This window comes from Macrotis lagotis, chromosome 7, assembly GCF_037893015.1.
Source record: "Macrotis lagotis isolate mMagLag1 chromosome 7, bilby.v1.9.chrom.fasta, whole genome shotgun sequence".
In the NCBI taxonomy this organism is placed as follows: domain Eukaryota; kingdom Metazoa; phylum Chordata; class Mammalia; order Peramelemorphia; family Peramelidae; genus Macrotis; species Macrotis lagotis.
The window spans coordinates 158,575,785-158,588,678 of record NC_133664.1 but is presented as its reverse complement, the minus strand read 5'-3'; the positions used below and the strand labels follow the sequence as shown (position 1 = coordinate 158,588,678).

Genomic DNA, 12,894 nt, shown 5'->3' with positions numbered 1-12,894 from the left:
TGTTAGGGTGTACAGTGTTTTTCTGGTTCTGCTCATCTCTCCCAGCATCAGTTCATGCAAATCCCTCCAGGCTTCCCTGAATTCCCATCCCTCCTGGTTTCTAATAGAACAATAGTGTTCCATGACATACATATACCACAGTTTGTTAAGCCATTCCCCAATTGAAGACATTCACTTAATTTCCAATTCTTAGCCACCATAAACAGGGCTGCTATGAATATTTTTGTACAAGTGATGTTTTTACCCTTTTTCATCATCTCTTCAGGGTATAGACCCAGTAGTGGTATTGCTGGATAAAAGGGTATGCACATTTTTGTTGCCCTTTTGGCATAATTCCAAATTGCTCTCCAGAAAGGTTGGATGAAGAACTCATATTTTCAAATGGATGAATATTGAAAAACTATCATTGCATATAACTGGAAAAATAAAATAAAATTTCAATTGCACAAACAAAAAAAAAAATAAAGAAGCTGCATTGAGGGCACCATCATCTGCAAAAAGAAAATCATGGGAGTAACTAGGTGTTTCACTAAATAGAGCATGGGTCCTAGAGTCAGGAAGACCTGAGTTCAGTTCGGGCCTTAGACACTTAATAATTGCCTAGCTGTGTGGCCTTGGGCAAATCACTTAAATTCATTGCCTTAAATAAATATTGTTTTTTAAAAAGAGAAAAAGAAAATCATGAAAAATATTCCCTCCTCCACTTTGATCTTGGTTTGTAACCTTTCCAAGTTGAAGAATTTAGCATCAGTATGGTAGTGACCTTGAAGCTGTGTTCATTCTGTTAAGGCAATTAAAAACATGGTTGCAACCAATGTGCTAGAAAGCATGGGAGCAATAACATAGCCTCATTTTACTCAATTGGTGACTGAGAAATCACAAGAGTATTGCCTGCTATACCAGAACCCAGGCAGGCATATCATTGTGAAATTTATGTACAATACTAATAAACTTCCCAGACAACCAAATTTTAACCTAATTTTCCATAAGCCCTCATTATTGACAATATCAAAGTTCTTGATCAGATATACAAATATTGTTTCAGACTCCATTCTTCTCCTCACATTTCTTCTGGAGTTGTCAGGCAACAAACACCATATCAATTATTGTTTGACATTTTCTGAAGTCACACTAGCTCTCAGGGATTTGACCATCTTTCAGATGAAGGACAGACTATTAAGAAGGACTCTGGCAATAATCTTGCCAGCAATTACTAAGAGATAAACAATTCTGTGATTGTCACAGGACTATCTATTCCCTTTACTTTCTAGAGATGGGCATGGAAGCATCCTTAAATTCCTTGGTATTAATTTCCTCAATTCCTTGGTATTAATTTCCTCATGCTATAAAACCTGGAAAGTTTCCATCAGTTTTTGTATGAGCAATGGACCACCCCTTATAAATCTCAGCTGGAATAGAATCAGTAACAGGTGTTTTACCACATAAAAGGAGTCTAATGACATTCAAAATCTCTTCTTCAGTTAAAACTTCAGCTAGGATTGAACTGATTTCAATTTGAATTAAATGGTCAATAGCTTCAGCATTGACTGATAGTGGTCTATTAAGAACAGTATGGAAGTGTCCAGCCCATCTCTCTAAGAACATGCCCCTATCACTAATCAATGTGACTTCATCAGCACTTAGTATCTGAGATGCACCACATGTCTTTTGTCCATAAGTAGCCTTCAGGGCATCATAAAAGCACTTCACATTCTTACTATCTACTTAAAACTGAATTTCATCTGCCTTCTTACTGAGCCAAGAATCCTGCCTCTCTCTAAGTTTAACTTGTAATTTACTTTTAATGGAATTAAACTCTGCCTTCTTAGAAATGGATGAACTATCCTGCTGGTAAAACCTATGGAGTTCTTGTTTGTCACTTAGTAGCTAATGTATTTCCTCATCATCTTCAACAAAGCAATCTTGAGAGTGTTCTCACCCTGATGAGCAAATGAAGTGCTGTACAACAAATCTCTGAAAGCTGCCCACTTCTTTTCTGCTCCACTGTTTTGCCTAAAGTGTGTTGGCTAAACTTTCCCTCCAACTTAGCAACAAACTATTCCCACTCAGAGAAGCACTCTTTTGACATTAATTTTTCTAGTATTCATTTTGCATTTGGGTCAGTGCTTAGGTTGAATGTGAATATTTAGTTTGATGAAAATGAGTCTATGATCAGTCCAGCATTCTGCACCACATATTCCCATCATTACTTTCATATCCTGTCTCTTCTTCTTACAATCACATAGTCCATTAGATGCCAATGTTTGCTGCAAGGGTGCATCTAGGAAGCTTTGTTGTGTTTAGTTAATTGGAAGATAGTGTTTGTTATGAGGTCATGAGATTTACAAGTCTTCACTAGAAAGTGGCCATTGCTATTGCTGTTTCCAGCTCCATTCCTCCCAAGGACTCCCTTCCATGTCTGATCATCTGTGCCTATTCTAACATTAAAATCACCCAGAATTACAAACTTTTCTTATTTTGGTACATTGATGATAAGAGTCTCCAGTCTTCAAATTTTTTTTCCTTTAATTTCATCAGGGTTTTACATGGTGAAAGCATAGACACTCATCGTAGTGTGGTTTTCCTGAAAGCAATAATCTCATTGTCATAAACCAGTCATTCACTCGTTTTGGTAGGCTGTAGAAAGCTGACCCTTATTTGCCAGCCTTGTTTCACTCTGGGCTGCTCTTTGAGCATGATACCTACTGAGTTCTCTTGCTATAAGAACTGTTCATCTTCTATTGGATCTTGTATTGTCTATGAATTGGGCACAAATTTCATGTATTGCTGGTGAGTGGAAACTTCATTGAAATTTTTGTATATTTTCTGTGTTTTGACCCTAAGGTGGGATGTGCCAAGATAATGAGGCTAGGGTTGGGTAGGCAGACAATTTTTAGGGCACTTTTTCTAGCCCCTTCTTCAGCAGTCCTGGCCAGTCAGGGGCCATATGGAGACTAAGATCTAGAGGTCCATGAGTTTCAAAAGGGAAAATGAACTATAGAAAAGAAGATGAAGGTACCATTAAAAATTCTGGTATCTTCCCTTCTTACAAATCATGAACCATGTTTAAGAGCACCAAAAGCACTGATTGGAAGATTACTCCAGTACTCTTGTATAAGTGTAGAACCAAGAAGGAATGAAAACTATATTCATCAGCTGTTGGGACATGTTGATGCTTACAATTGTTTTTGTATCAGTATACTTTGGACCTTAATTTCCTTTTTCATCTCCCAAAGAGGTGAACAGTTAATTTTGAAAAGGCATAGATTCCTTAAAATGTTAGTGTAAGCTCATAAAGTATGATCAATATTTTTTTATATATATAAATTCAAATATTGGACATTCTACATTAGACTCAGTTTAGATATTAAAAGATTTATGCAATATTATGATAATATCACAGATCATAGCTGAAATTCAAATTGAAAAAAATAGCCCTTTATATGATATACTCTTTTTTTTTCTTTAACGTGTGCACTTTTATTTGAACTGGTCTTAAAGTCAGTGTACAGGTAAAGCTCCTCCCCTCCCCCAAGTACTGGCACCAATCTTATTAAACTCCCGGGGAGACTGCAAAAAAAGTCTTCATTCACATCTATGTTGGGGGTAGGGAGGGATTTTAGGGGGCCATCCATGATGGTTGACAATTAAAAAAAAGTAACAAGTATTAAGGCGGAAGATACAAAAAGTTTTTTTAAAGGATTACATTAATTTACATGAAAAGCAATACTAGTACCTTCCCCCCTCCCCTTTCTGGATGTTTTAAGTAGCTCCTTTTCTCTAAAGAGTAGGATAGCCGCCTTCATAGAGGCAAGTAACTCTTGTCACAATGCATTATACAATTATTTGGAATGACTTTAAAAAAATGTACCATCAGTGTCCTGAAGACGCACTGTAGAACTTTGGGGATGTTTGCCTCCAACATACTTAGACTGCTCATCACCTTCACCGTTCCAGTTTTTAAATCCTGAGTCAAGCGCCAAAAAAAATAAAAATAAAAATAAAAAAAAAAGCCATGCCAATCTCATCTCTTTTTTTGGGCCATTATCACACCCTTTTGACAAAAAAAAAATAACGAAAACAACCAAAAACAAACACAAACAGTCCATTTAGAAGCATTTGCGGTGGACAATGGAAGGCCCAGATTCATCATACTCCTGCTTGCTGATCCACATCTGCTGGAAGGTAGAAAGAGACGCCAGGATGGAGCCTCCAATCCAGACAGAGTATTTGCGCTCAGGTGGGGCAATGATCTTGATTTTCATTGTGCTGGGGGCTAGGGCTGTAATCTCTTTTGCATCCTGTCAGCAATGCCTGGGTACATGGTGGTACCACCAGACAATACGGTATTGGCATACAGATCCTTACGGATGTCAACATCACACTTCATGATGGAGTTGAAGGTAGTTTCGTGAATTCCACAGCATTCCATACCTAAGAAAGAAGGTTGGAAGAGAGCTTCTGGGCATCGGAACCTCTCATTGCCAATAGTGATACCTAACCTAACTTGCCCATCAGGGAGCTCATAGCTCTTTTCCAGAGAGGAGCTGGAGGCAGCAGTGGCCATCTCCTGCTCGAAGTCTAGGGCGACATAGCACAGCTTCTCCTTGATGTCACGCACGATTTCCCTCTCAGCTGTGGTAGTGAAACTGTACCCTCTCTCAGTCAGAATCTTCATGAGGTAGTCCGTCAGATCACGGCCAGCCAGATCCAGATGGAGGATGGCATGAGGAAGGGCATAACCTTCATAGATGGGCACAGTGTGGGTCACACCATCACCGGAGTCCATCACAATACCAGTGGTACGACCAGAGGCATATAGGGACAGCACAGCCTGGATGACAACGTACATAGCTGGGGTGTTGAAGGTCTCAAACATAATCTGAGTCATCTTTTTCTCTGTTGGCTTTGGGGTTCAGGGGAGCTTCTGTGAGCAGCACAGGGTGCTCTTCAGGGGCCACACGGAGCTCATTGTAGAAAGTATGATGCCAGATTTTCTCCATGTCATCCCAGTTGGTGACAATATCATGTTCAATGGGGTATTTCAGAGTCAGAATACCTCTCTTGCTCTGAGCTTCATCTCCCACGTAGCTGTCTTTCTGGCCCATACCCACCATCACACCCTGATGTCTTGGGCGGCCAACAATGGAAGGGAAGACAGCCCGAGGGGCATCATCTCCTGCAAAGCCAGCTTTGCACATTCCAGATCCATTGTCAACAACGAGAGCAGCAATATCATCATCCATGGTGAACTTGGAGGTGGCACGTCTAAACCCTTAGGAGAGAGAGAGGCGGTGGTGCGGCACCGGGAGGCGGGGAGGCAAGTTCACGCCGGGTGGAAGAGCTCACAGCTCTATATGATATACTCTTTAGCATTCTGAGGCACAGAAAATTACTCCATTTGGGCTCCTTAGTAAAAAGAATCACTCTGTTAATTGTACTTTATACTAAAAATCTTCAGTACTAAAATGGAGCCTCTAAAGTTTCCAGCATTCTTAACTAAGAAAAATGTATAAAGGAGCATTTAAACAACTTACCAATTAAACTTATTAAATTCTCAAATGTTTCATTTTGAAATTATTGTCTCTTGGCATCAAACACATCCTCTGTGACTCCTCTCCAGTTACTTTAAGGTTTCTCTGCCCAACTCCTTTATGTACTTTATTTGGAACAAGTGAGAAATGTTCTGATCTACTGTGACAATGCCTAAAGGAAGAGACAACTACAAGAAAATTATCTGACTCCCTCTCAGTGAACGTACCAACAACTCAGGCTAGTCTGCATACACCATTTTATTTAGCACACAAAGATTACTGCTATGCCCAACCAACTTAGCTAGCTTCAGATAGTACTTGAATAAATGAATACTAAATTTGATTGACTACAGGGAACTCAGTGAGTACTTGCAAACACATCTAAGAAAATGTCAGCCAAATTAAACTATCTTGATGGTTTCCTTAAGGGTATTGAAGAGTATTGAGGGACAGTGGGATATGGTAGAATTCAAACTGTAGGCTATTGTGAAAACTACTGTAGAGATTCAACAAAATGTCCTGTTTATTTTTAAATGATAGTGTCTGGGGGATAGAGGACTTGTGGAAGAGATGGCTATTGAACTTGTTGAAAAATAGGACCTGTAAAAGAAAGGTACAAATTTAAGTATCTGGACTAAATGAAAACATTCACTTTATCAGGATTATGAAAATAACATTCTCACAAAATTTTACTTGATATGAAATAAGAACTAGATAACTTGTAATTTTGGCTCTTACCTATTGGGAAAAGGTTCTATTTAGTTAACCAATGTATAAAATCTATTAGATGACTACTATATGTCATTTCAACAATTAATCTCATTGTGATTGCTCTCTTGTATCTGAAAAATAAAAAAGGAATTATTTTCAGGAAAAAAGAAAACATAAAGATGTTAACTTTGAAAGTCAAATTGTGAACATTTTGCTTTAAAGGTACTTAATGCATGTAACATTTAAGAAAGGGTAAATTCTGGAGTACCTCATTCTATTCTTAATGTTATTTGAGAAAATTTTATTAGAATATTAATTTGAATAAATTGGATGATATAAATGCCCTTAAATAGTGGGCTATTTTGGGATGGGAATCAGATTATTATTAAAGTATGAAAGCTTGGTACATTGGTACATTTGATACATGTTGGCTTAATTGTGCTTGGTATCAATAAATGGGATTTTAAATATATATAATACACATATATATTTATATATAAACATAAGTATATTTATTCATATATTTAATTTTATTAAATAAATTAATTAAAATGAAATATTATATATATATATATAATGTATTTATATGGTAACATAATACTCTAGCCTAAGTGACTTGTTCTTTTTCCTCTAACTCCTGCCATGATTTAAATATTTTACACTAGACAGGATTTTTTAATCAGAATTATATCACTATCTTTTATATGCTATTTTTTTTATTTTTTTAGGTTTTTGCAAGGCAAAAACCTAATGGGGTAGAGTGGCTTGCCCAAGGTCACACAGCTAGGTAATTATTAAGTGTCTGAGGCCGGATTTGAACTCAGGTACTCCTGACTCCAGGACCAGTGCTCTATCCACTGAGCCACCTAGCTGCCCCCTTATATGTTATTTTTAATACACACATATCTATAAGACCTGCCTGCAAGATTAAATTTTAAGCTTTCCATGATATATTGGGTTGTATACATAAATGAAACCTCTGACTTGGGTGAAAATGACTGTTTACTTATGATCTGGCAGGTTTTCTAACATAATTAATTATGATTGGGTCTGGAGCTCAAATCTCTTTTCTCTGTTTAATGTCACAGTCTAACTCGGCAGGTGCCTTTGCGAATGCCAAGTATCCATCTAAACATTTGTTCCATTTATAAAACTGTAAAAACAAATTATAAAATTCTCAGGAACCTTGATTTCTCCATATACAGTTTCCAACACAAGGGCATATTTTCAAGTTATTTTAGGATACCAGTGATGAGTTTTTCTATATGTATGTCCCCAGGGTACCTGATAGGCAATCATCTCTGTTCTAGTAAGACATTATCCAAAATTGATTCCTTCTGCTTACCAAAATGGAACTAAAAGCACTGAGGATATTGGGGAGGAATAGGGGTCAAGACCTTAATCTGTGAGTAATCTTGAGGATAAGCATGTTACCTCTCTAAAATCCATCTCCATTTGAAGTCAACTTGAAATGATCTGCAGTTAATTTATATAATGCTTACACATGTTATTATATACCCATAGAATTACAACTGCCTGCCCAAACTACTGCTAAATATAATAACAATGCATGTTTCCAGAGTAAAAACTTTTTTTGTTGTTTAGCAAAGAAACACTATTTTAAGTTACTCAAAGCAAATTAACTTGGTGGTTATCTGAGGACAGGATGTCTTTTTTATGTCTTAGTAAATCTTCATTGAAGTATGAATCCAAATATCTTCTTATAACATTGAAGATAATAATGTTATTCTTAAGATAGTCAATGTTTACTCAATAAAATGGACAATGAACTTTGAGAATGAGTCTTTGATATCATTGTCCACTCAAGTGAATGATATCATTGTCCACTCAAGTGAAATCCTATGAAATTGGAAAAATGCATAAGGTAAAATAGTGAAATATTTTATCCTTGATATTATGTTAGAAAATAGACTTTAAGTTGAATAAAACTGTTTAAAAACTTTTTTTTATAAAGGCAACAGAATTGTTTATTCTAAGGGAAAAAAAGTTTGAGGGATATTTTCACCATGATTTTCAAGTCAACAAAATGATATTACTAGTCATGGAACTCAAATCAAGATCATTAATAAAGATATATTATATGATTTCAGGAACCTAAGACAATGTATGCCACAGTCAGAATGCAAAAAAAAAAAAAATTTCAATATTGGACTACATCTAATAAAATTAAATTAAATTAGAATAAATGTAAACTTCTGAAATTATGTACCACAAAATCAACTTTGCAAGTATATGCTGAGGGATGCATAGATTGATAGCAATTGGAATAATGATCAAATTAATTCATCTGTGTATAGCATTTAACCCAGAAACACCACTACAAGAAATACCCTAAGAAGTCAGAAAAACAAGAAAATGATCTATATATACAAAATATTTATACTAAGGCTTTGTATAGCAGCAAAAAACTAAAAATTAATGCTGTGCCATAATTTAGAAAATGAAAACAAATAAAATATAATATGTGAATGCAACATAATACTACTGTGCCTTAAAAAATAATGGAGATTGTTTAAGTGAATGTCTTTGTGAACTGATGCAGACTACAGTGATCAAAACCAGGAGAACAATTTGCACAGTAAACAACTTTGAAAGATTCAGGATGATTCCTTAGGCTATCCTACCCATTTTTAGTTACAGAAGTGATGAGCTGTAGATGGAGAACAAGAAACAGTATTTTTGTTTTGAACATAGTGTGGGAATTGGTTTAACATGACTATGCATACATACTATAAGAGTTTTCTTTCACTGTTTTCCTCCCTGAAGGGAGAAGAAAGAAAGTTGGAGGAAGGAGAAAAAGGAGAGGAAAAAATAGGTCTTTATTAATTGAAAAATATTACTTTAAAAGATGAATTGATAAACTTGACATTGTCCAAATGATTTCTACCCTGTCCTCATCTGTATTCCTTCACATTGTCTCTTTGTAATATTTCTGTTTTATCTGTTATCTGGTATTCCAGAGATATTTATATACATCAACTTTTGTATCATTTTTTTTCCTAAAAATGTCTAATTTCACCTCTTAAAGTTTAAATTACTTGAGAGCAATAATATGCCTTATTGACCTCTGTACTCCAATCAGGGCTAAGAATATTGCCTTGTTCCTGTTAGGGACAATACAACAATAAAAGTTTTGTAGAAGGGTGATGAATTGAGAAAACCTTGTATCACCTTTATATCACCGGAGTTTTCAACTTGCTTCATATAAAACTCAGTGAATTCTTCTGGTTCATTTTGCTTAGTAGATTTTTACATATTTACTATTAAATTACTTACTGTGCATAATTCTCTGTCAATGGACTGTGACGATTCATAATACCTTTAGCATATATAGTTTTCAGTCATTTGTTAGTGAATTAAGGTTTTGACTAAAGTAAATTATTTCTAGCCAAACATAAGGATTGGTTTGAAGATAGGTTTTTAAATGCCAGAAGAGAAAAGGATAATTCCCATTCATTTTTTTTGTCAGAACGGGTGTATATTTTCTCTTGAATTTTGTTTTGTCTGTTCCAAATATAAAGGTACCAAGTGCCAAGTAGAAATATATATAAAACTAGTGATTATTTAGGGCAAAATAAATGATTAGAAAAACACTCTGCAATATCCCAAAACATTTAATTTTCACTTGAACATGACCCAGAGCCAAATGCTGGTCAAATCAAATAGCCAGTGACCTTTGAAAGCTCTGAAAATGTATGTGACCTATGGTTCTAGAGAGGTTTAATATTATTCATTGCAGGAAAAAATAATTCAAAATTAGGTTTCAAAAGCATCCTCACTCCAAACTACTTCATATCCTCCACTACAATGGAGGATGTTTTATCGATGATGTTATGTTAATTTCATAATCAGATTATTAAGAATGTAAAACAATTATATTTGTTTTATGCTGTATGTATACCATATTTTAAGAACATAAGGGAAGACTGGAAGATAAATTCTTATCTGTCACAGGAAGGGGGAGTAAAAATGAGAAAGTAAAGCAGTCAATATATATTTTGGTCCTAAATCATGGCATTATTACCTTTGGTGTACATTATAGTTTCTTGTCTCTTTGAAAAGTAAGAAATAAATAGGTAATAGTTACTCATATCAAAATATGGTAGGGTGCCAAGGTAAGGAGAGTGATATGTCTGTTTTATTTAATTATTTAATTCTTTTTTGTTTTTAAATTTTATTTATAGATAATTACTACGGTACCCCAAAGCCTCCTGCAGAACCAGCTCCCTTATTGTTAAATGTAACAGATCAGATACTTCCAGGAGCCACACCAAGTGCCGAAGGAAAACGTAAAAGGAATAAGTCAGTAAGCAACATGGAGAAAGGAGGAATTGAGCCTCCTGAGGAAGAGGAGGAAGAACAACCTGTGGTCAATGGAAATGGGGTAGTAGTAACTCCAGGTAAGTACTCATTCTAAAACTCACTCATTCATTTTACAATATTATTAGGATACCGATGATTTTGTTTGTGTGTTTGTGTGTGTGTGTGTGTGTGTGTGTGTGTGTGTGTGTGTGTGTGAGAGAGAGAGAGAGAGAGAGAGAGAGAGAGAGGTCTGAGAGGGAGATAAGACAGAGACAGAGGGAGAGGGAGAGGGAGAGAAAGAAATAGGCAAATAGAGGTAGGAATCAAGCAAGGAAATTGTTAAAATTTTCTTAGAAAAAAAAGAGAATTCTATCCATGTAGAAGGAGCATGGACCCCGATGGATAAGGACTCTTGGATACTAATCTTTAGGTGAAAATTGTGATAAATATATATAAGATCTTTGGATTTTTCAGGACTTTATTTAGAAATTTTTCAATTAGTAGGAATTGCTATAATTTATTATTTTGTTTCTGTAGGTAAGAGTACTCCTTATAATTCTGACTACAGTCTATCAACATTTCATGAATAGCCTTGACCAAAAATAGTTCCTTCTTCTAGGGTTTAACTAGACTATTTGATGATTAACTAGCCCATTGATGACACAATTCTATTTCTTTTTTTTAATGTTTTATTTATTTTCCAATTATATACAATAGTAATATATACCCATCATTTTTTGCAAGGTTCTGAATTCTACAATTTTCCCCCTTCCTCCCTTCTTCCCCCAAAGGCTATCTGACAGTCTCTACATTGTTTCTATGCCATACATTGATGTAAATTGAATGTTATAACAGTAAACATAAGAATAAACAAAAAACCCTTCCCCCCCAAGAAGATGGGAAACCAAGAATAGAGAGACAGGAAAAAAAATGTAATTTAGTCTGCATTCAGATTCCAATGGCTCTGTCTCTGGGGTGAGTTATTTTCTTTATCATAAGTCCACCAGAGAAGTTGCTTCAATATTTTTCCATCAGTTGCTATTACTAGCTGTACCTCCACTCTATTTCTCCCCACTCTCATTTATTCTATTCTCTCTCTCCTTTGATCCTGGCCCTGTCCAGAAGAAGTGTGTTGAATCTGAGTACCCTCTCCCTTAATATTTCCTCTCTTCTATCAAATATTCCCCCCCCTCCTTCTCCCCATTCCCCCTCATCCTGTCCCTTTCCTCCCATCCTTCTCCAGGGCAAGACAGATTTCCTCACCCAATTAAGCATGTATGTCATTTCCTTCCTGAGCCATTTCCAATGAGAATGAAGGTTCACTCATTCCCCCTTGTCTTCTCCCCACATTGAAAAAGCTTTTTTGACTCTTATGTGAAATCTCTCAGCTTCTTCTTCATCTCCTTTTCCTTTCTCCCAGTACTTTCCCCCATCACCCATTGACTCCATCCCTTTACCACATCATACCATTATATTCTGCTCCTTCCTATGTCCTGTCTATATATGCTCCTTCTAACAGCTCTTATAAATGAGAAAGTTCATATGAGTTATCAATATATTCTTCCCATGCAGGAATACAAATAGTTCAACATCATCAAGTTCCTCATAGTTAGTCCCTCTCTTCCATTCGCTCTATGGTTCACTAGAGTCCTGTACTTGGAGATCAAACTTTCTGTTCAGCTCTGGTTGTCTTGTTAGGAAAGTTTGAAAGTCCCCTGTTTCATTGAAAATCCATCTTTTTCCCCCTGAAAGAGGATGTTCAGTTTTGCTAGGTAGTTGATTCTCGATTGTAAACCAAGATCTTTTGCCTTTCGGCATATCATATTCCAATCCCTACAAGTCCTTAATGTAGATGCTGCCAGATCCTGTATAATCCTGATTATGGAGCCTCAGTAGTTGAATTGTCTGTTTCTGGCAGCTTTTAGAATTTTCTCTTTGATTTGGGAGTTTTGGAATTTGGCCATAATATACCTGGAAGTTTTTCTTTTGGGATCCCTTTCAGGGGGTGACCGGTGGATTCTCTTGATTTCTATTTTACCCTCAGCTTCTAGGATCTCAAGGCAATTTTGCTGTTTTATTTCTTGAAAAATGAAGTCTAGGCTCTTTTCTTGATCATGACTTTCAGATAGCCCAATAATTTTCAAATTATTTCTTCTGGATCTGTTTTTCAAGGTCAGTTGTTTTTGCAGTGAGATATTTCACATTTTCTTCTAATTTTTGGCTTTTTTGGAAGAGTTTTATTTCTTCCTGATTTCTTGCAAAGTCATCAACTTCCTTTAGTTCCATTCTGCATTTGAAGAAATTATTTTCTTCAGATAGCTTTTTA

At 35.9% G+C, this 12,894-nt stretch overlaps 1 protein-coding gene and 1 pseudogene across 1 annotated transcript in view; one reads left to right on the top strand and one right to left on the bottom strand.

Annotated features, from left to right (window-relative positions):
* Positions 1-12,894, top strand: part of MAGI2 (membrane associated guanylate kinase, WW and PDZ domain containing 2) — a 1,847,576-nt gene that overhangs the window by 1,180,032 nt on the left and 654,650 nt on the right. Inside the window, exon 4 of the mRNA XM_074194021.1 lies at positions 10,451-10,666. Coding sequence (XP_074050122.1) covers positions 10,451-10,666 — 216 coding nt within the window. The remainder of the gene's footprint in view (positions 1-10,450; positions 10,667-12,894) is intronic.
* LOC141493114 (actin, cytoplasmic 1 pseudogene) lies at positions 3,775-5,279 on the bottom strand (annotated as a pseudogene).